This window comes from Indicator indicator, chromosome 26 (genome assembly GCF_027791375.1).
Source record: "Indicator indicator isolate 239-I01 chromosome 26, UM_Iind_1.1, whole genome shotgun sequence".
Classification (NCBI taxonomy): Eukaryota; Metazoa; Chordata; class Aves; order Piciformes; family Indicatoridae; genus Indicator; species Indicator indicator.
In genome coordinates this window covers 16,433,960-16,457,670 of record NC_072035.1, presented here as the reverse complement: position 1 = coordinate 16,457,670, position 23,711 = coordinate 16,433,960, and the positions used below count along the sequence as shown (strand labels likewise).

General features: G+C 53.0%; 1 protein-coding gene across 1 annotated transcript; it reads right to left on the bottom strand.

The window, feature by feature from the left end:
- Nucleotides 1–1,761: 1,761 nt before the first annotated feature.
- LOC128975583 (acyl-CoA dehydrogenase family member 11-like) lies at nucleotides 1,762–23,116 on the bottom strand. The gene is given in 14 exon segments (XM_054392550.1): nucleotides 1,762–2,218; nucleotides 2,506–2,572; nucleotides 2,843–3,014; nucleotides 12,017–12,151; nucleotides 12,476–12,568; nucleotides 13,379–13,519; nucleotides 13,798–13,897; nucleotides 14,175–14,269; nucleotides 15,732–15,881; nucleotides 15,986–16,128; nucleotides 16,557–16,674; nucleotides 17,024–17,123; nucleotides 18,526–18,758; nucleotides 22,758–23,116. Coding segments are annotated over 14 exon segments (1,974 nt in total). The 5' UTR covers nucleotides 23,058–23,116; the 3' UTR covers nucleotides 1,762–2,091.
- Nucleotides 23,117–23,711: the final 595 nt, after the last annotated feature.

The following is a 23,711-nucleotide window of genomic DNA, read 5'->3' as shown; positions in this document are numbered from 1 at the left end:
GAGTCACAAGACGAAACAGAATGTCCAGGAGGCTGCTTCAGCGGTGTCCGTGCGGGAAGGAGCATCCCAGGATCTCCCCTGCTGTAGGTTCTGAAACCTTCAGGAGGGAAGAGCAAAGATCCCAAGGGAGTTCTGCAGGCCAGGTGTATCCTAGAGGTGTTGGCTCCCGGAGTAGAGCTGCTGGGGTTGGAGCAGGAGGGAGGAGGCTGAGAGGCAGCTGGCAGCCAGGCTGTGGGGGGAGGGGAGGGGGCGCGGCGGCGGGGCAGGGGGTGGCTGTGCTCACTGCACTGGTGGGGTTGTGGTGCAGGAGGCAGCTGCTAAGGACAGGTGCCAAGAGGTGACGATACGGGTTTGGGGAGGGGGTCTGTGCTGTACAGTGTGAATAAATGCTTGCAGCTCTTGGTCTTTTTTTGATGGATGAAGCACTTTTTTATTAATATTATTTTTTTTTCTTTGTATGTAAAGGAGGAAGCAGTATCTCTCCATAGCTGTACATATAACCCCTCTCTCCTCCAGAGAGTAAAGTGCTCCTATATTTTTCATTTTGGTTTATTTTTCCCCCCCCCCCCTTTTTTTTTGTCAAAGCAAGAAGTAAATACTTTAGAATTGTTAAATATATAAATAAAAGTGAATAAAGTTTAGCCTTTTGCATGGGAGCATTTGCTAATACACCACCTAATTTTCTTGCTTGCCTTCTTCTCGTTTGTAGGGGAGAAATCCAAGGTTCAGCAGGAACCCCAAAGCCTTTGAAGAAGGAGGTTGCAGCAGGCCCCCTCTTGCCCCTTTTTTTTTTGTTTTGTTTTTGTTTGTTTGTTTGGGGTTTTTTTGTCTGGCTTTGGTGGAAGGTTCCTGGTTTTGCAGGGATTTCTGTCAGTGGGAGCTGCAGCAGTGTTAGGACACAGGCAGGAGGAAATGAACAAGCTTCCTGCAGAGGCCAGAGAGAGCAGAAACCTTCCTTTCCTGAAGAAAAACTTCAGAAATTCAATTTTGTTTCCTTTAATTCTGCTACCAAGTTGTGCATTTTGAGTGAAGTGATTAAAATTCATAGAATCACAGAGGAGTTTGGGCTGGAAGGGACCTTCAAAGGCCATCCAGTCCAACTGCCCTGCAGCCAGCAGGGACAGCTGCAACTAGAGCAGGTTGCTCAGAGCCACAAACAGCCTGACCTGGAATGGTTCCATGGATGGGGCATCTCCCACCTCTTTGGACAACAAGTCCCCCTCCCCTATGCCAGTCCAGTACAGCAGTGCTGGTGTTGATTGCAAAGAGCTGCAAACAGCACTTCTCTGTTCCCTGTTTGCAGTGCAGTGGGACAAGAAAGTTTTTGGTGCCCATCTTGGCTGGCTAGGGGCTGAGTCCCAGCTTCAGCAGGGCCCAGGGGCCCAGCAATCCCCATGTGAAGGCAAAGCTGCTCCAGATTGAAGTGAAAGCAAAGCTTGTTTGAGACCAGGTAGAAGAGAATGGGGAAATCAAAAGCATGATCTAGACCAAGCAGTGCCCTGGGATCACCTCCCTTGATAGCCCTGCCCAGGAGCATGGACCGTTGGAGTTCCAAAGCCTTTGTTTTATCCAGTGAGTGGCCAAGACCAGCCACTGAACTGGGGTGCTGAGCCAGCCCCTCCTGTGGAGGTTGTTTGAGGGGACCTTCTGTCCTCACAGCTACAGCAGGCCCTGGAAGGAAGTCCCATCCCTGGCAAGTGCCAGGGTGGAAACCACGAGTACCAGAGGAAAACATGGGGTGACCAGAGCAAAATAGTGGCTTTTAATCAGCTTTGCATCATTTTCAGATAACTTCTGGTTGCTTTAAGAAGCAGCAGCTGGGACTGGAAGAGCTGCTGCTTCAAGTCACACTCTAGATTTCATCTCTGAGTCTTGGCCTAAAACACAGCAAGAACATTTCAGCATCTCAGACTGGATCTCAGTGGCTGTGGCAGCAACCCACGGGGTGGGTGTCAGACCGCAACAGGTGCTGCAGCTGGGGATGACCCCTGAAGGATCTGTCCTGGCCTTTGGTGGAGTGTCCCCACTGTGCCTGTGCTTTGAGGCTTGGGAGGGCTTTTGGCTCATCACCTACCTTCTGTTGCCCTGGAGTCAGAGCCTGCTGCCAGGGGCAGGGCTGCCCTCGTACACCAGCGCACTGTCCAGCAGTGCTTCCTTGGCCTCGTAGCTGCTGCTCTGCAGCCCTGTGGCCACAGGACACAACTCCTGGTTGCACCACCTGGACACAGAATACAAATGGTTTGTCCAAGCCCCACTATGCAGACAGTGCTGGCTTCAACTTGAGGTCTGCCCACTTTGGATCCTTCTCATCACTGCTGGAATGGAGGCTTCCTATGGCAGGGAACAGTCACGATGCTGACAGTGACCAAGCCAGAACCCTGTCTGTGCCCATCTGTGATGACACAGTCTGGGTCTCACCATAGCAGGGGTCAGAGAGGCAGAGCAAAGTCTGCAGCATTGCAAAAGACACAAGAATGGTTGAGGCTATGGGAGGTCTTTGCTTACCTTTGAGCAGCAGAGATGTCTGCAGAGGAAGCGTCAGGCCGAGCTGCATGTTCAATCAAGAGAGCTCCTGTGGAAGAGGAGGACACAAAGAGTACTCCTGGGCTCCAGCCCAGCCTGCTGGCTGATTACTTCTCAGCAGCACTTGCCAGGCTGAGCTGCTCTGATTTGAAAGAAGGTGAGACCAAACCTGCTTTGAACTCTACCTTTCACCCAGAAGCGGTGAGACCAGACCATTCCAGGACTGGTTCCTAGCCTTTTCCTGGTCTGAAATCCATTCCAGGACTGATTCCTAGCCCTTTCCTGCTCTGAAATCCCTTGTTTCCCTCTTTCCTACTACCTGCATAGATCCTTGCTAGGCTGTAGGAGAAGTCTCTTGCTGCCAGCTCCATGGTCAGTGCCCCCCTGGAAGCAGCTGCTGGTATGAACTGCGTGAGGCTGCTGACGGCATCTCGTGTTTGCTTCACGGCAGCTTCCAGCTCTGGGGTGCTCGAAGCCCCCTCCATTTTTTTCTGCAAAGGAAACAGTCACAGTAAAGGTGACAGTGAGGAAATGGGCTGGTGGGACCCTCACACCTCATCCTAACAGGGAGCTGGGATGGAGGTGGCTGTGACTGGCACTGCCATGGTGGGGCAGCAGGAAAAGGGATGCTGGTGAAGGGCAATGCACAGCCCTGGTTGGAGGATGAGGATTCCTGCCAGCCGGGCCCAGCAGGGCTGCTCCCATGCTGACTTTTCTACCTGCTCCTGGGGACCAGATTTCATCCCCAGTTCTCAAGTTCCATTCCTGTACCAAGTTCTCCTTGTGTGGGACCTCGCCTGGTTGTGTATTTTGACTTCCACAAACATGCCAGGGCATTGGCATGTGGTGCCAGTGGGGAAGGCCCCAGGACCACAGTGGCTCAGGTGGACTATCAGGTGGTCATCAGGTGTTTAACTCTGCCTAAAAGCACCACCTAGAAGCTCTTCCTGGTCAAGCTAAGCTTCTCTTTCTGGGTGTGAAAGCATCCAGCTCAGTGCCATCTACAAACTTACTGGGGGTGCCCTTGATCTCCTCACCCAGATCATTGATACAGATTTTAAGGAGAGCAGGCCTCAGTGGTGAGCCCTGCAGCAGACGCAGTCAGCTGTATCCCCTTGCAGCCAGGCACTGCCACAGCCATTCCTGCCCATGCCACTGGTACTGGGCTCAGCCCAGGGCCTCATGTGCTGTGGCAACATCTTAGCAGAGAATCCTGGAATGGCCCAGGTTGGAAGGGACCTGAGAGATCATCTCTCCCAGCCTCCCTGCCATGGGCAGGGACACCTCTCAACTGGACTTGGGTGCCCCAGTCCAGCTTGGCTTTGAACACCTCCAGGGAGGGGACATCCACAACCTCTCTGGGCAACCCACTCCAGAGTCTCACTACCTTCAGACTGAAGAACTTCCTGAGCTCCAGTCTAACCCTGCTCTCCCTCAGTTTCAAACCATTCCCCCTTGTCCTGTCTCTAGATTCCCTTAGGAAAAGTCCCTCTGCAGCCTTCCCACAGGTTCCCTTTACGTATTAGAAGGCAGTTCTAAGGTCCCCACAGAGTCTTCTCTTCTCCATGCTGAACAAGCCCAGCTCCCTCAGCCTGTCCTCATCCCCACCACGTTCAGCCCTTCTCTCCACAGCAGCACTCAGGGAGCCCCTCAGGCAGAACCACACCAAGCCCCCCAGTGCATCCAGGCAGCGCAGCAGGCGCTGGGAGCTGGGTTTGCCAAGAGTCTGTCTTGCAGGTCACTTCTGCAGCTAAAGCCTGCAGGTATCTGCTGTGCAGGACAAATCCTGTCTGCTTGTAAGGCTTTGGTTTGCTTTCACATCTTCACAGGCTCACAGGATGTTAGAGGTTGGAAGGGACCTTTGAAGATCATCGAATTCAAGCCCCCTGCCAGAGCAGGAGCAGAGAATCCAGCACAGGTCACACAGGAATGCATCCAGAGGGGGCTTGAAAGTCTCCACAGAAAGAGACTCCACAACCTCTCTGGGCAGCCTGTTCCAGTGCTCTGGGAGCCTCCCAGGGAAGAAGTTCCTCCTCCTCTTGAGGTGGAACCTCCTGTGCTGGAGTTTATATGCATTGCCCCTTGTCCTGTCCCAGGGTGCAACTGATCAGGGCCTGTCCCCTCCTTCTTGCCCCCAGCCCTCAGCTCTTTAGAAACATTTCTTCAATCCCCTCTCAGTCTTCTCTTCTCCAGACTAAGCAGCCCCAGGGCTCTCAGCCTCTCCTCACAGGGCACTGCTCCAGTCCCTCAAGCATCCTGGGAACCTCTCTTGGACTCTTCCAGCAGATCCCTGTCCCTCTTGAACTGAGGAGCCCAGAACTGGATGCAATATTCCAGGTGAGGTCTCAGCAGGGCAAGAGTAGAGGGGGAGGAGAACCTCCCTGGCTCTGCTGGACACACTCCTCTGAATGCACCCCAAGATCCCATTAGCCTTGGATAATTTGTTATCCATGGATAACTTGGTATCCACCAGGACTCCCAGGTCGTTCTCCACAGGGCTAGCAGCTTGTTTGCACAGCCAGCCCCGGACTCTACAGGCTGACCCCAGCTCTGTTTCCTGCTGTCCCTGACACATTCTGCCCAACCATAGCCCTGCATCTTCTGGCCGTTAGTAGAAGACAGACAGAGCCCTCAGTGGCTGCCCTCCTGTGCCCCAGGCAGAAGCTGGTGCACAAACACTCCCAGCATGTGCTGTGCAAACACAAACACATCAGCACCCGAGCTCAGGCTCCAGCGCCAAGTTAAAGTCCAAAGAGCCCCCTGGGCACACGGGATGCTAATGAGAGCTTTTAGAGGCAGCTCAGAGCTTGTTGTTAACCAGGATCAAAGTCCCCAAGGGTGCAAACAGACGCCCAGCAGCTTGGGTGGGAGCCAGCATCACAGAGAGTGAGCAGGGAGGTGACCAACGCCTCTGCCAGCAGCCTCCTGCCAACGGCTGGGGCACAAATGGCTGCGTCCCTGTGGGGAGAGGCTGAGGGAGCTGGGGGTGCTGAGGCTGGAGAAGAGGAGGCTGAGGGGGGAGACCTCCTTGCTCTCTGCAGCTCCCTGAAGGGAGGTTGCAGTGAGGAGGGGGCAGCCTCTTCTCCTTGAGGATAAGTGACAGAGGACCAGAGGAAATGGTTGCCAGCTGCAGCAGGGGAGGCTCAGGCTGGATCTCAGGAACTATTTCTGCACTGGAAGGGTTCTCAGACCTTGGAACAGGCTGCCCAGGGCAGTGCTGGAGTCCCTGGAGGGGTTTAAGCAGCTGTGGACCTTGTGCTGAGGGACATGGTTTAGTGGTGACCTTGCAGTGCTGGGCTGAAGGTTGGACTGGACAAGTTTGTTCCTTAGGATGATGCTGGAGGCAGCAGCAGCTCCTGTCTGCTCCCCTGTGTGTGGACCTGCCCCAGTTTCTACCAGGTGCCAGGGAGGGGAGGCACACAGGTGGCATAGCCATGGTGCTGTAGGGCTCTTGTCTGGCTAACACCATCAGAACTTCAGAGCTCTGCTGCTTCTGAGTCCTTCAGGTTTCACTGAAGGGTTTGAAGGTGCCACTCATTTGTGTGCTCTCCCTGCCAAGCAAGGCTGGCAGAATGGGTTTTACTTCAAAGATTACTGATGAGAATTTCAAAACCCAGCAGCAGGGAGAACATCCAAACCAGGGCTGGCAGCGTGAGTCCCATGTCACTGCTTCAGCCAGTCCCACTTTAATAATCTGAAGTCACTTCCTGCTGTGTTAAAGTTGTGGTTATGGCCTGCAAAGGACCTGAAAACACCATCCCATGTCCTCAGTTTTATGTCTGTTTTACAAGCAGAGCTTTATTCTTCTGCAGCCCTCCCTGATGCCCAAGAAAGGATTCTGAGCTCCACAGGATGCCTGCAGGGCTGGTGCTCAGAAACACAACCAGGCTGTGATGTGCTCACATTTAACCAGAAGTGACTAAACCAAGTCGTTCTCTGGTGCTGTTTTGGAGTCACTTTGCAGACTGTAATTGAATTGTGAAGTACACCCAATGCTCTGGCTGCAAATTCCAGCTCATAAATGTTTAGTACAAGATGAAATGACTGTGCCTGTGCAGTGGCCACCTGAACCTCTCTGCATGGCTGAGCTGGAGCCCAGGACTCTCTCTCCCTCTTGCTCTTCTTGCCATTTTCTCCTGACACTCCACAGACTGATTCCCTCTGCACAGGGTTTGTACTCGTGGGGGAGAAGCTGGCCAGGAACCAGCAATGGGCACTTGCAGCCCCAAGGCCAGTGGCAGCCTGGGCTGCATCCAAAGCAGCAGGGCCAGAGATGGAGAGAGGAGATCCTGCCCCTCTGCTCTGCTGAGACCTCACCTGCAGGGCTGTGCCCAGCTCTGGAGCCCTCAGCACAAGAGGGATGTGGGTCTGCTGGAACAGGTCCAGAGCAGGGTCACAAAGATGATCAGAGGGCTGGAGCACCTCTCCCATGAAGACAGGTTGGGAGCTGGGGGTGTTCATCCTAGAGAAGAGAAGGCTCCAGGGAAACCTTCAAAGCTACATTTCAATATCTAAAGGGAACCTCCAGGAGGGCTGGGGAGGGACTGTTCAGAAGGGGCTGTGGGGATAGGACGAGGAGCAATAGTTTGAAACTGGAGCAGGGCAGAGTTAGGTTGGACACCAGGAGGAAGTTCTGCACAGTGAGGGTGGGGAGACACTGGAACAGGTTGCCCAGGGCTGTGGTTGAGGCTTTATGCCTGGAGACCTTCAAGCTCAGCCTTGCTGTGTCCCTGTGCAGCCTGCTCTAGTTGGAGGTGTCCCTACTGCCTGCAGGGGATTAGGCAAAATGCCCTTGGAGGGTCCCTTCCAACCCAATGCAATCTGTGAAGCTGTGAACCTGTAACAAGCTTGCCAGAGCAACAAGAACCCTAAAACCTCAGCTTCTCCTCATCACATTGTGCAAAGATGAGGAAATTCCTGCTCCCAGAGCCCTGCACCACTACTGTTGGGTACCCCACTGCCAGCAGAGGCAGCTGCCAGGGAAACCAGGAAAAACTGGAGGCAGTGAGGAAGTTAAGCTGAAGTATGACCTTCAGAGAACAAAGTGCTGTGCTGTACTCAGTGCTAACACTCTCTCCAAAGCCACCTGTCATCAGGCACAAGCTGGGAGCCCTGATGGACAAACATAAAATAAATGGCACTGGGTTTATGGGCACCAATAAAAAGGAAATGGATTGGAGCAGTAAAAATCCCTTTATGAAGGGCTAAATGATTTAATCACTAGACAGGAATGGGAAGGCTGTTTCAAAATGAGCCAAGCACCCAGAAACTGAAAGAATTTGGACACCAGGAGCTCAGAAAGAGGTCATTTATCACCTGAGAGGGATTCTGGTGTAGAAACTCAGCAGGCTGCTGCCCAGTGCTGCAGAGGCTCTCTGCAGAAGCCCCTCCCAGGCTGCTTTCCTGGTGCCTGGCTACCAAAGGCATAAAGCAAAAGCTTTCTAACGTGCCCAGGTTAAAAGTTAGACTCAGAATCGTTTCTGTTGGAAAAGACCTTGAAGATCATATTAAGTTCAACCATTCTCTAACTCTACTAAGTCTGCTGCTAAACCATGGCCCTCAGCACCACATCTCTGGCCTCTTTTGAGCCCCTCCAGGGATGGGGAGTCACCCACCTCCCTAGGCAGCTTGTTCCAGGGTTTGAGAACCCTTCCAGTGCAGTGTTTCTTCTAATGTCTAACCAAAACCTTCTCTGGTGCAACCTGAGGCCATTTCCTCTTGTCCTATCCCTTGTTCCTTGGCAGAAGAGACCAACCCCCACCTGGCTCCAACCTCCTTTCAAGGATTGGTAGAGAGCCAGAAGGTCTCCCCTCAGCCTCCTTCTCTCCAGGCTGACAACCCCAGGTCACAGGCTCACAGGATGTCAGGGGTTGGAAGGGACCCAAATAGATCATCCAGTCCAGCCCCTCTGCCAGAGCAGGACCAGAGAATCCAACACAGGTCACACAGGAATGCATCCAGAGGGGGCTGGAAAGTCTCCACAGAAGGAGACTCCACAACCTCTCTGGGCAGCCTGTTCCAGTGCTCTGGGAGCCTCCCAGGGAAGAAGTTCCTCCTCATGTTGAGGTGGAACCTCCTGTGCTGGAGCTTACATCCATTGCTCCTTGTCCTATCCCAGGGGGCAAGTGAGCAGAGCCTGGCCCCTGCCTCTAGACCCCCAGCCCTCAGCTCTTTAGAAACATTCATTAAATCCCCTCTCAGCCTTTTCTTCTCCACACTAAGCAGCCTCTCCTCAGCCTCTTCTCACAGGGCACTGCTCCAGTTCTCTCATCATCCTTGTAGCTCTCTGCTGGACCCTCTCCAGCAGGTCCCTGTCCCTCCTAAAGTGGGGAACTCAGAACTGAACACAGTACTCGAGGTGAGGTCTCAGCAGGGCAGAGCAGAGGGGGAGGAGAAGCTCCCTGGCTCTGCTGGACACACTCCTCTGAATGCCCCCCAGGATGCCATTGGCCTCTTGGCCACCAGGGCACATTGCTGTCCCTCAGCTGCTCCTCACAAGCCTTGTGCTCCAGACTTTTCACCAAATTCCTTGCTCTTCTCTGGACCTACACCAGGATCTCAATGTCCTCCTTGGAGTGATCACCCCAATGCTGAACCTGTTGTGCCAAGTGTGATTTGTTGCCTCCAGGCTCAGAGCATCAGAGCTCTCCCAGCTCAGCCCCTTCCAGCTACCCTCTGTGGAGATGGCAGCAGCCTGGGTGTGACAGAACCAGCAAATCCATCAGCACTTACTGGAATTTGGAGACCCTTAGTGCCAGGGCTCACCTGCTCACCCTGCAGGCTCACAGCCAGCATGGTCTGTGCAGCGCAAGAGCAGTGCTGAGCTCATTAATTAGTGAATCTGGGCCTGTGGTGTGACTGCTGTGCTGTAGCTGCTCTGCATCACACTGCTGTGTTCTTTACTGCTCCTCATTAGCCAGGAGGAGCTGGAGGAGCCCTCTCAGGGCCATCAGCAAGGTGCTCCAAGCACTGCAGTATGGCACCTCTGTGTGAGAAGCATTTAAATGAGCCTAGGTGTGAGCCTGGCTTCTTTCCAAGTTATTTTTTGAGCCTATCACCAGCTCCATTCCTTCTCCACTCCACTACCTGTGGTGTCAGACTAAGCTGCTTCCTAGTCACTAGTGGCCCAGCTGCCTTTTCATTAGCAGGTGTGCTCAGTCCTGCTGAGGAGCAGATGTGGCCTTCTTGTGTGCTGGCCACCTTGGCTGAGGGATTTATCCTTTATCAACCAGTTGCCAGAGAGGATGGCAAGAGGACACTCAGGTCTGAAGGACAGAGAGGTTTCCATGCAGACCACAGCTGAGCTGGGGCACTGAAATCATGGAATCCTAGGATCACAGACTGGGTTGGGCTGTAAAGGAGATCTGAAGCTCATCCAGTCCAACCCCCTGCAGGCAGCAGGGACAGCTGCAACTAGAGCAGCTTGCTCAGAGCCCCAAACAACCTCACCTGGAATGCTTCCAGGGAGGAGGCATCTCCCACCTCTCTGGGCAACCTGGGACAGACTCTCCCCACCCTCAGCATCAAACATCTCTCCCTTCTCTCCCTCTTCTAGTTCCAAACCATCACTCCTTGTCCTGTCACAACAGGCCCTGCTCACAAGTCTGTCCCCAGCTCTCTGAGCAGCCCTTTCAGCACTGAAAGGCCACCAGAAGGTCTCCCTGAAGCCTTTTCTTCTCCAGGCTGAACAAGCTCAACTCTCTCAGCCTGGCCTCACAGCAGAGGGCTTCCAGCCCTCCCAGCATTGCTGTGGCCTCCTCTGGCCCTGCTCCAACAGGTCCCTGTCTGTGCTGAGATGCCCCCAGCACTGCAGGGGGGGACTCTCAGCAGGGCAGAAGGGTAACAGAAGCCACTGGTGAGAATTGCTCAGGCTCCTGCTCATGTTTGTGAAAGACCTTCCCAGCTGCCAGTGCTGCAGGGAGTGCAGTGCCCCAGACCTTTCTTTCCTCACAGGGTCTGGATGAGAAATTAAGGCTACACACAGTTAAACCAAACACTCCAGGATTCCTCACTGTGTCTGGGCTAATGTCACCTGGATTGTTCTATCTGGATTAATCATCTCATGCCTGAGAGGAGACCCTGTGCTACACTGGGCACACCTCAGGCTGGCTCCTGGCTGCCTTTCCAGGACAGACCAACCCCAGCTAATGCCGTTTACTTCATGAAACTCTGAGGTGCTTTGATCTCTTCTGTCATCTGAGCACCTTTAAAAGAGCCTGCAGCTAAAGCCAGAGAATGCCAAATCTAAAGAGGCAGCAATGGAATTCCTTTGGCTTTTTCCATCTTTTCAGTGGGAATAAAAATAGAAAGTCATAATGCAGTAGGTAGCCCTAGTGAAGGTTTAATATTCAGCAGTCCTGTGGTGTTTTTCCAGTCAAGAAGCAGAACCACCAAACTATTTTGGATTCAGGAAGGTGACTCATGTTAAAAATATTCTTCTGCTGGTACCTGTCAGGAGGAGCTCTGACAATGCGGAACTCTTCACTGCTCAGATGGAAACATCTGCAGGTTTTTTGGTAGCACACAAGGATCCCAAAGTGAGCACTGCCTGCCTTCTGCTTTTGTGAGCAGACACACTGAGAGCTGGGCAAAGAGGAACCTAATGAGGTTCAACAAGGAGAAGTGCAGAGTCCTGCAGCTGGGGAGGAAGAATAAACTGCCCCAGGACAGGTTAGGAGGGGATCTGCTGGAGAGCAGCCCTGTGGAGAAGGACCTGGGAGTGCTGGGGGATCCCAAGTTCTGCATGGGTCAGAATGTGCCCTGGTGGCCAAGAGGCCAATGGCATCCTGGGGGGCATTCAGAGGAGTGTGGCCAGCAGAGCCAGGGAGCTTCTCCTCCCCCTCTGCTCTTGCCCTGCTGAGACCTCACCTGGAATATTGCATCCAGTTCTGGGCTCCCCAGTTCAAGAGGGACAGGGATCTGCTGCAGAGAGTCCAAGAGAGGTTCCCAGGATGCTTGAGGGACTGGAGCAGTGCCCTGTGAGGAGAGGCTGAGAGCCCTGGGGCTGCTTAGTCTGGAGAAGAGAAGACTGAGAGGGGATTGAAGAAATGTTTCTAAAGAGCTGAGGGCTGGGGGGCAAGAGGCAGGGGCCAGGCTCTGCTCACTTGCCCCCTGGGATAGGACAAGGGGCAATGGAGAGAAAGTGCAGCACAGGAGGTTCCACCTCAAAAGGAGGAGGAACTTCTTCCCTGGGAGGCTCCCAGAGCACTGGAACAGGCTGCCCAGAGAGGTTGTGGAGTCTCCTTCTCTGGAGACTTTTAATCCCCATCAGGATGCATTCCTGTGTGACCTGTGCTGGATTCTCTGCTCCTGCTCTGGCAGGGGGGTTGGATTGGATGATCTCTTGAGGTCCCTTCCAACCCCTAACATCCTGTGAGCCTGTGACACCTGTCTGTTGGTTTGCTCACATTCCCTACCAGTCTGAGCCTGGTGCTAAGTCAGAGCCTGCCAAGGTGGGCAGGTCAGGTGAGCAGTGCTGTTGATGTGGGCTCACCTGCAGTGTGGAGAGGAAGGCAGCCAGCACCTGCCCTTGGCTCTTGCTGAGGGAGCGCAGGACATTGAGGGACAGGACATTCGTGGTTCCCTCCCATATCGACAGCACCGGTGGGGTGGAAGGGAATGGAGGAACCTTTTGGGGTCACTGCAACAAAATAAAAGGAACATGGGGAAACAAAGACAAAAGCCAAGGGAGACCAAGGAGATCTCCAGATCAAGTGGAAAGGAGCAGTGGTGATGAGAAGTCTGTTACAGAGCCAGGAAACCACCCCAGTGCCAGGAGCCAACCATGTCCCCTCCCAGGGGTGACTGAGTTCAGGACGGCAACTAGGAGCCAGTTACCACCCTGGAGTGACTCTGGGGAGCATGATGCTTTCCCTTGAGCATGTCTCGAGTACTGTGCAGGGGACTAGGTGACACACAGGAGCTTCTGCTGCTTCTCCCATTGCTTTCTTACCAGGGTATCACAGACTAGGACTGGCAGGCCTGTATCCTCCATGTAGCCTTGTCCTCCAAAACTCTCCATTTCCTCAACAGCAACAGCAGAAGCCTGCAGAGTGCAGAGAGCTGAGATGACCCACACTGCACAAGGGCCAAGAGCAGCCAGAGACCTCCAATATCAAAGAGTAGTTTCTGCTGGGCTGGGACTGACTGCATCCCACTGATTTGCTGAAGCAGATTGCTCATGACATGGAGGAGCAGCCCAAGGAATGCAGAGTGAGTAATAACCCTAAGAGGGGACTTGCAGGGGCAGTCAGAACCTAGGAGAAGATCCAAGGAGACTCTATCTCAGTAGGGTCCTCTCTGGGTAAGGATAAAGCTGTGCTTTGCTTGGGACATGGGAGTCTGTCTCTAGTTCAGAGAGTCTTTACCTTCTACTTGCCTCTGTGTGTTTAAAATGAGGGCAGTTAGAAGAGGGACAGGCCCCTGGAGTGAAGGCTGATGCTCAGCTATGAACAACTTCTATTTATTCCTACCCAGGGGAAAGATATTCCCCATGGCTCCCACCTTGGCTTTGGGGCAGCCTCAGCAGTGCTCTTTTGTGGCACGTGAAGTACTCTGCAGACAGCCCAGATCTGTTCTGCTCACAGAATTGTGGAATTCCACCACTGGGAAGATAGAATTCTGTGGATCTGTTCTGATCAATGGCCTCGAGAGCACAGGGAGAAATCTCCCACCCCCAGAGTCCAGCCTGAGCAGGGCAGGAGCTGATGCAGGCCCTGCAGCTAGGGCTGACTTCTGGTACCCTGCCACGAATGCCCTTCACCTTGGCCACGACAATCAATCCTCTCTGCAGCACTGTGGTTGCTCCTGTGCCACACACCCCCACCCTGGGTTAATCACACTGGTTGTCCCATACCTGCTCCCCAGTGTAGAGCTTGGCCACTGGGACCAGCAGCCTCAGGAGCAGCTGGTCCTGCTCACTTGCCATGTTGGTTTCTGCAAGCCCGAGCAGCTGAACGATCTCCATCAGCAGCAGAAAGGCTCCTCGTGCCTGCACCTGCAGCAGGAGAAGAGGGGAGCTTCACTGGCAAGGATCTGATTCCAGCCTGGGCTGCTCAGGTGCCATGAGACTATCTCAAAGGGACCTGGGCAAAATGCCACCCCTGCCCCTACAGGCCCAGAGCTTCAGGGACAACAACCACTAACTAGCCAAGGCACAAAGCGTGAACAGCCCTGCAGCCCCTGCTGCTGCACACAGAGGCAGGCTGGCTGTGCCCAGCAGCAGCTGAGGATCTCTTTTCTCACCAGGAGGTTTCCAGCTCCCCAGAGCCTCACCTCCATCCTGGCTATTGTTTGCATGTGGAGGGGATGGTCTTTGAGGAGCTTTCCAAAAGCCACCCGCCTATGAGCGTACTACCTGCTCAGAGTGATCATCCTAGAGAGAACAGCCAGGGACAGCAGTTAGACCAGCAGCCTTCCCCTTCTTACCCTTCCCTTCCAGCCATCCCCACAGGAAGAACCCTGCTCAGCTGTGGCACACCAAACCTAGGTCACCCACCCACAGGCCAACCTTCTCCAGCACTGCTGGCTCCCAGACCCATGCCTGCACAGCCAGTAGATGCCAACTGGCTGCAATGCTGAGCTTTGCAAAGCCCCCTTGGGCTGAGAAGCTGCTCCCCCTTTGGCTCTGGAGCGATCCAAGCTGCCTTCACCTTCTCATGGAAGCTACTGCAGCAATGACATTGTGAATCCGACTTATGTTCATCATGTTGGAGATGGAGGAGACTCCACGACCCTCCACGGAGATCTGAAAGCATTGAGGAGCACAAAGGCTGATAGAGACCTTTCACACAGCCTGGGAAGTGGACAGGTTGGGGTTGGGCTCTTCTCCCAGGCAACCAGCACCAGAACAAGAGGACACACTCTCAAGCTGCACAGGGGGAAGTTTAGGCTTGATCTTAGAAAGAAGTTCTTCACAGCAAGAGGGATTGGCCATTGGAATGTGCTGCCCAGGGAGGTGGTGGGGTCAGCATCCCTGGAGGTGTTTAAGAAGAGCCTGGATGAGGCACTTAGTGCCATGGTCAGGTTGATTAGATAGGGTTGGGTGATCAGTTGGACTTGCTGATCTTGGAGGTCTCTTCCAACCTGGGGGATTCTGTGATTCTGAGTGTCACCAGACAGAGAGATAGATGTAGGCTGTCCACTCCAGCTCTGTCTGTCATCAGCCACCACAAAGATCTGCTTGCTGCCTTATTTCAGACAAGTCTGACCAGAGAGGTGGCTAAATCCCCATCCCTGGGGGTGTTTGAAAGAGGCAGAGACATGGTGCTGAGGGCCAGGGTTTAGCACCAGGCTTGGTAGAGTTAGAGAATGGTTGGACTGGATGATCTTAAAGGTCTTTCCCAACCAAACCAATTCTGTGACTTTATGTCTCTATGATCAGTTCTGATCTCTGCTGCTTGTTCCTACCCCAATGCTACTCAGAACTGTCCTTCAGCTGGGCCAGTCACAGAATCACAGAATTGTTTAGATTGGAAGAGTCCTTTAAGACCAGCCAGTCCAACCATTAGCCCAGCACTGTCAGGGCACCACTAAACCCTGGCCCTCAGCACCACATCTCCATGGCTTTGAAACCCCTCCAAGGAAGGGGACTCCACCACTGCCCTGAGCAGCTTGTTCCAGACCTCAACAACCCTTTTGGGGAAGAATTCTTCCTCATGTGCAACCTAAACCTCCACTGGCACAACTGGAGGCTGCTGCCTCTTGTCCTGTCACTTCACACTTGCCAGTATCACTGGGACAGGGAAATGCCCAGCTTAAAACCTAAAATTGCCTCACTCTCATCTTCCCCTGAGTTCTTCTCAGCCCTGCCCCCCACACAGAGCCCCACTGGTGAAGCATTCTGCAACGGAGAGCCAGCCACAGAGGTGGCTGAGGTTCAAACTTGAACACAGAAGATTTCAGCTCAACAGGAGGAGAAACTTCTTTCCAGTGAGGGTGACAGAGCACTGGAACAGGCTGCCCAGGGGGGTCGTGGAGTCTCCTTCTCTGGAGCCTTTCCAACCCCACCTGGATGCATTCCTGTGCAGACTACCCTAAGTGATCCTGCTCTGGCAGGGGGGTTGGGCGTGATGATCTCTGGAAGTCCCTTCCAACCTCTGAGATACTGTGATCCTGTGATACTGTTGAGGGGGACTTTTTCAGTTGGTATCCCCACCAAAACCCCCAAGCTCTGCCTGCTGTCAAGAGGGAGGTGAGACCCTGCATACCAGCTCTGCTTTGGCTCCGTGCAGCCACAGCTCTGCCGTTGCCATCTGCCGTGTGCCCAGCTTGTCCTTCAGCCTCTGCACCTGGATGTTGTTCAGCTTCCCTGCCTCATCTTGGACCCTCAGGAAGAACAGGGACAGGCCACTGGAACCCTGAGACCATTGAAAGGCATGGAAAGGGGATTTCATCACAGTGAAATAAAAGGGAGGGAAAAGAATGCCCCTGCTCCTCCACCTGGTTCCACCATCCAACAGACCTGTTTTATTTGTCCTTCAGCATCTGCTATCCTGGCCAGGGTTAATGCCATGTCAGAATCAGCAGCAGAAGTAAACCACTTAAAACCATGCAGAAGATAGGTGCCATCTGGCTGCTTCCTGGCCACTGTCTCTGTGCCACTGGCTGCAAGAAAGGAGATCATCTTGGCTTTAGAAAGGGGCTGGAGCAATCGATGCTGCTTTGTGGTTTAAGCAGCAGCTCTTTTAAGTCACCTCTTGCTATCAGGATGGATTAGGTGTTAATCTTTTTCACTGACCCCTGGATAAGCAAGCAGCCAGAGTTAAGTACTAGAGAGGAAGGAGGCTCCACTTAACCTCCAGCAGCTGTTCTGGCCCAGCAGCTGGCAGTGCTTTGCAGGCAGGAGGCAACGTGATGTGGAACCCAGTGCCTCCACCCATTTAGGAGCTACCAACCCAAACCAGCCTGGGGTTCTATGATAAATTTCCTAACCCAGCTTCCTGTCTTCATGAGCTCCACACACCCTTCCTTATCTCAGCTCTCACTAAGACACCTCACCACTGCTGCACTGCTCCCACCCCCAGGACACCTACCGACATCAGAGCCTCCCCTGCGCTCGGTCATCCACTGCCCAGAGGTCCAGAACTGCTTGGGGTCACGAGTTGTCAGATGGTCAAAAGCATTTTTCAGACATCCAGGCATACCTAGTGACTGTTTTGGGGGAGGGAAAAGAAGCCAAGGCTAAGATGAAAACCCAAGGAACAGGAGAAGAAAGTAGCTTCTAGTAAAACACATAGGACACCTTTCCAGCTAGCTGCAGTGGCACAGGTTTCATGGGCAGCAAAGGCCTTACTGTAAACAGTGCTGTAAATAAAGACAAAAGGCAGCCTGGGCACAAAGTCTCTAACTAAAGGAGAAAGGCAGTGCGAGATGGAGATGAGCCACAGAGTAAGGAGCCAGACGGCAGAGCAGCTCTCCTCCATCCCTGCCCAGTGCTCCAGTCTCTAACCAGTGCTACCAGGATATGGGCTGTGCCCTCAGAGACCAGCTGAGCTCATACCTCAATGACTTTGGCTGCTCCATCAGTCATGGCCAGTGGACAGTTGAAACCTCCAGAGAAGCTTGAAAATAAGTAGAGTTTGACAGCCTGATGCAGGCGGCTAGGAGAGAAAGAGAAAAACCAGACAAGTTGTGCAGCAGCAAAACAGCAGGAGGATAAAAAGCTTCTTGACTAGGGCAGAGTGGAACACAATACAGCCAAAACAGGTAAGAATCACTCCTGGGAGGGCTAAAGCTGTTTCAGTGAGAGAGAGAGAGGAGGAGCAGCAGTTTCCCTACAGCTACCTGAAGGGAGGCTGTAGCCAGGTGGGGGTTGGTCTCTTCTCCCAGGCAACCAGCACCAGAACAAGAGGACACGCTCTGAAGCTGTGCAGGGGGAAGTATAGCCTTGATCTTAGATAGAAGTTCTTCACAGAAAGATTGACTGGAATGGGCTGCCCAGGGAGGTGGTGGGGTCAATGTCCCTGGAGGTGTTTAAGAAAAGCCTGGATGAGGCACTTAGTGCCATGGACTAGTTGATTAGATAGGGCTGGGTGATCAGCTGGACTTGATGATGTTGGAGGTCTCTTCCAACCTGGTTGATTCTGTGTGATTCTGTGATTCTCAGTCCCCAGGGGAGTGCCAGCGCAGGGCTGGCTGGCTAGGAGGCAATTGCCTGCCAGCTGCTGACATCAAGGGCAGCTCTTAAAAACCAGAAATATGGGATGAGCTCCAGAGCTGGAACACAACAGAACCACGAGTCAAACCCCAGCCCATCAGCTGTGTTAAGACTAATGCAGGGAAAGCTGGAGCCCAGCAGGGAAGCGCCAGGCCCCAGGAGCAGGAAGGTGAAATCGGTTATGATCCTCTGTAGGCCATTAGTTATGGCTTATCACTGCCAGTGTGGAACACCACAGCAGACAGAGCCTGCTGCTCACAGTGGCGGGAGGTGCGCTCCTGTGCATGCATCATCTGCTGCCTGTTACACAATGAAATGCTCAACACACCCAGCTGAGATTAACCAGCAAGGCTGTGTGCTGGTAGGTGTCCAGAGAAGGGCCACAAGGATGAGCAGAGGGCTGGAGCTCCTCTCCTATGAAAACAGACTGAGAGAGTTGGGGCTGTTCAGTCTGGAGAAGAGAAGGCTCCAAGGAGACCTTCTTGTGGCTTTCCAGTATCTGAACGGGGCTACAGGAAAGCTGGGGAGGGACTTTTTAGGTGTCAGCTAAAGACAGGACTAGGGGGAATGGAGCAAAACTAGAAGTGGGGAGATTCAGATTCGATGTTAGGAAGAAATTCTTCACCATGAGGGTGGTGAGACACTGGCACAGATTGCCCAGGGAGGTGGTGGAAGCCTCATCCCTGGAGGTTTTTGTAGCCAGGCTGGATGTGGCTGTGAGCAACCTGCTGTAGTGTGAGGTGTCCCTGCCCATGGCAGGGGGTTGGAAGTAGATGATCCTGGAGGTCCCTTCCAACCCTAGCAATTCTATGATTCTAAGTCACTCCCACTCTCCCCCCAGTTACCTCCAGCTGGAGAATCTTCTCTCATAGGCCTCAGCAATGAGCCCCTCCTCCGCTGCAATCTCTTTGATCCTCCTCCAGGCTGAGCAGTTGAAGATCCGATCCACCCGCTGCCCCCAGGCATCATACTGACGAAACACAGGGGGGTTCAGCTCACATTCCCAACCCAGAGGCTTGATCTGGGTGAGCAGACGGTTCCCAAACCTCTCCAGGTCCTGATTCACCTCCTCCAGTACCTGTGGAGCAACCAGACAGAGCCCTTCAGCAGGAGGCCTTGGTTCTAGCTGGGAAGGCAAAGCACCAACCACACTGTCCTGGGGTGTGAGCTGTCTCCTGCCACTTGGCCCTCCCAGGCATGCCTTGGTGCAGCAGGACATAGAATCACAGAATGCTTTGGGTTGGAAGGGACCTCCAAAGGTCATCCATTCCAACCTCCTGCAGTCAGCAGGGACATCCCCCGCTAGATCAGGTTGCTCAGAGCCTCACCTTGAATATCTTCACGGGTAGGGCCTCAGCTACCTCCCTGGGCAACCTGTTGTAATGTTCCAGCACCCTCATGGTGCAGAACTTGTTCCTAATATTCAATCTAAATGTCCTCTTCTCTCATTTCAAACCATTGCCCCTCATCCTGTCACTGCAGGACACAGTCCCTCTCCTCGTAGCCCTTCTTGTAGCTTCCTTCAGGTACTGAAAGGTCACTCTCATGTCTCCCTGGAGTCTTCTCCTCTCCAGTCTGAACAACCCCATCTCCCTCAGCCTGTCCCCATAGCAGAGGTGCTCCATCCCCCTATCTTCATGGCCCTCCTCTGGACCCACTCCATCAGGTCCATATCCTTCCTGTGTTGAGGGCTCCTGAGCTAGACAGCTTGTCTCAGCCTCTGCTGGCACAGCTGTGCTCAGCTGTCACTTCTTCCCCACCACCAAATCATTTTTTCAAGTTACTTTTGGCAGCATCTCTGGGTTTTACAAAAGACAGAAGAGCTTTTGTATCAGGACTGAGAATGACACAGATGCTCATGAGCAGGGGGGGTGGGTGGATGAGACAATATGCAGAGGTCCATCCAACCTCGGTCGCTCTGTGATTTACTGCTGGGGAAAGATGCCAGGGGAAGAGCTGCCAAAGCCAGAAAGCCTTCATCTGGATAGGAAAACTTCCACTGGGCTCAGTGATTACCTGCCTAGAAGATTAGAAAAGGAGGGACACAGCAATCATTTGAGCTTCAGCCTGGCACCCAATGGGTCAAATATCCAGGCTGCATCCTGGGCAGCCCTGGCTAGGGACTTGCATGTCCTCGCTCCAGCCAGGCTTGCCTGACTTGGACAGAGCTAATGGAAGGCAACCAGCACCTGCAGAGCACTGACTCACTGCAGCCCCCTCAGATGCTGACTTCAAGGTGACAGGAATTGCCTTCTGCAAGGGCTCCTCACTGCCCATGGCCAAAGCCTAGTGAAGTTGCCTGCATCTAAATAACCTAACTCAGTGATCATAGAATCAAAGAATATCTTCAGTTGGAAGGGACCTCAGAGCCCATCTACTCCAACCTCCCTGCCATGGGCAGGGACACCTCTCAACTAGACTTGGTTGCCCAAGGTCCCATCCAACCTTAAAGCTGCATTCCAATAGCTGAAGGGAACCTGCAGGAAGGCTGCAGAGGGACTTTTCCTAATGGTGTCTAGAGAATGGATGAGGGGGAATGGTTTAAAGCTGAGGGAGAGCAGGGTTTGACTGGAGCTTAGGAAGAAGTTCTTCAGTGTGAGGGTAGTGAGACTCTAGAATGGATTGCCCAGGGAGGCTGTGAATGTCCCCTCCCTGGAGGTGTTCAAGGCCAGGTTGGATGAGGCCTTGAGCACCCAAGTCTCATTTAAACCCAGGTTCTTCCAGTTTGGAGCTTGTCCTGTCACTCTATGTCTTAATTTATAAGTATTTGCAGCTGCGTCTAGTTGAGAGGTATCCCTGCCCATAGCAGGGAGGTTGGTGTAGATGATCTCTGAGGTCCCTTCCAGCCTGAGCCATTCTATGATTCTGTGAGCTTAAAAATCCAAAGTTCAGGGATTTTGCTGATCCCTGACGCACAAAGACCTCTGAACTGTTTGTTTGGTGTTTCATGGGCAGAAGAATGTGAGACTACCAAACAGTCAGCACACTTCAAACCACAGCAGTCCCTTCACCTCACCCACGTTTTCTAGAGAACGCTGCATGCCCTGCTGCAAGCTCATGCCCTGACCACAGGCAGGGGTGCCAAGTGAATGTGTTTGCTTCAGAGGTAAAAGAACAAAACCACAGCTCATGTGTTTGTGACTGCAGAATGTCACACACAGAGCAGCCAGAAAAACAGACCCCAGGATATGGAAGGGGTGTCTGGATCAAGACTGAGGCTGCTACCTAGCAGGTCTCACCACTCACCCTCATCTGTCCTTTGATGTCCCAGGGGTCATTATATTGGAAATGTGCAAATCATAGCACATGGAGAGTGCAGAGAGTTCTTTATATTAAAGGATAGGTTTTCAAGGGGGTCAAGGACCAACAGGTACCTCTCCACAGTGGTGCAAGGGGCAATGGTTTGAAACTGGAGCAGGGCAGATTTAGGCTGGACACTAGGAGGAAGTTTTTCACAATGAGGGTGGGGAGACATTGGAACAGGTTGCCCAGGGATGTGGTTGAGACCTCACTCCTGGAGACATTCAAGATCAGACTTGATGTGTCCCTGTGCAGCCTGCTCTAGTTGGAGGTGTCCCTGCTGCCTGCAGGGGGGTTGGACAAGATGACCTTTGAGGGTCCCTTCTAACCCAATGCAATCTGTGAAGCTGTGTTCTCCAGAAATCAGCTTCAAAGAAAGAAAGAAAGAAATGTCTTGCCCATTCCAGGAAGTACAGGAACCAACCTCTAGCATGATGTTGATCTTCAGTGGGCCACATCTGTGGCTGCTCTCCTAGAGAGGAAGGTGTTGACATGGGGAGGGAGCTGTCAGCCTGCAGCAAGTGGGTGCTGCATGAAGCTGAGAGCAGGCTGAGCTCTCTCTCAGCAGTGAGGCAACACTGCCCCGCTGGGACTGAGAGCAGAAACGTAGGGAGAGGTTGATGATCCACTCTGGTGCATTTTGCAACCACTTTGTCTCTTGGGGGAAGGAGTGGAGAGCAGCTCTCAGCCTTGGTGAAAAGCATCCTTTTAGTTTTCAGGGGATATTAATCGTGCTACTTCTGACGGTGCAAGGTCTTCATGGTTGCCCCAAAGCCATCCTCCTTTTCTCCCACCTGCTCTTCTGGCAATAAGGCCACAGTGGTGCTTAGGGGGGGGCTCACTTCTGTCTTTTGTGATGGCTCCCAAAGGTGCCACCATACTCTTCCCACCCCATGTCTGAGAGGCCTCACAGACCTGGAGAGCAAGCAGTGGCAGGGGCAGTGTCACTGAGAGCTCGGTTCTGCCCTCTCCTCCCCCTGTGGCTTTACAGGTCATTACATCTTCTGCTGGAGTGAATCACAGAGAGAGATCACACTTTGCTCCATGAGATCTGGTCCCTCAGAAGTGAGGAACAGTTGTGGTCCTTGGGGTGACAGCAAAGGACAGCCAGTGAGATGAGCTCCTATGGGACTGGAACCCCCAGAACAGAGACTCGCAGCTCAGGGCCTTTCCCCATCTCTCTGCACCCCACAGATCTGTACAGAGCCTTCCCTACCTGAGAATCAACTCAGAGAAGCCAATGCCTTGTGCTGAGAACAAGCAAACCCCAACAGGCCTCTTGAGCACTCAGCTAAGAACGTTCCTTCAGGAGAAAACTTCCTTAAAAGCCCCTCTTCCCTGGGGAGTGAAGCAGAAGAGCACAGCAGAGTTTGGAAGCACCTTAGGTTTGTTTTTTTCACCCTTTCTTTGAAAATGCTTTTCCTGGATGACCAGAGAAATGTCACTGATGTTTCTGAACATCCCCAAACAAAACAAAACAAAACAGAAACTGGACATCCCAAACCAACACTCTTGTGGCAGCACCCAGAGCAGTCACAGGAGTCTACTCCACTAAGCCACTTGCTGCTTCTCTTCGTGTGCTGGTGCGTTTGTATTTGTCCCTCTTGCACCGATTCAAGAACAACAAGTTTTAAATTCTGCTGATAAATTCCCTCTCCTGGTTTAACATCTAAAGGCACAAAAGGGCCCAGAGAAACACTCAATCCACAATGTCAAACAGCAACCCAGCCAGACCCAACAGTGTGTACACACAGAGACACCACCACTCATGCCAGACCTTGGGGGGCAGGTGTGCCTTCAGGTAACTCCGAAGCAAAGCGTCCTCCAAATACTGGTTCCCAGTCTCAGGCTCCTCATGGAAGAGGGTCTCCATTTCTCTCCTTGCAAGAGGCATCTCCTGATCTTGCAGTACCTGTTTCTCCTGCACACCGACCTGTTGTCCTTGTCCCCAGGCCGTGTGGATTGCATTAGGACCCGGCGGTTGGCACTGCTCCTGGGGGTGAGGCAGGAAGCAACTCAGCCGCCAGGGCTTGCAGGGAACGCTGGATCTCCACCCAGGCAGGCAGAAGGTAAACATGGTCCTGTAGAGCCTGGAGCTGCTGTCACACCAGCAGTTCTCCCTGCCTGACCCTTCCTCGGCTGACAGTGGCACCACTCCTGGTTTGTTTTAATGTTGTGAAGTTGTTCTAAAAAAAAAAAAAAAAAAAAATTCTTTTCCCCTCCCTTGAGGAGGAGCCTTCCAGCAGCTGTTGTCAACTGATCTAGGGAGAAGCACTTTGGAAAGAGACCAGAAAACAGCATGGGAGAACACAAGTACTCAGAAATACTTTGTCCTCCTCTACCAGCCAGGAACCAGCTGACTCCCAGTGCTGGGGGCAACCAGGGGGCTTGCTCCCACCAATGTCCCCCTGAATTGCTTGGAGTGGCAACAGGGTAGAGGTGAGAAGGGGAAAATGCACTTCCTTGTATGAAGGATATAACAAAATGCCGGGAAATGGGAAGACATTCGCAGCTTCACAGATTGCATTGGGTTGGAAGGGACCCTCAAAGGTCATCTTGTCCAACCTCCCTGCAGTCAGCAGGGACACCTCCAACTAGAGCAGGCTGCCCAGGGAGACATCAAGTCTGATCTTGAGTGTCTCCACAGACAGGGCTATGGTTTAGGTGCTTTATTCTGTAAATAAGATAGATACTGGTGAAACAGAGAATCCATCCTCCTTGTCTGGGTTGT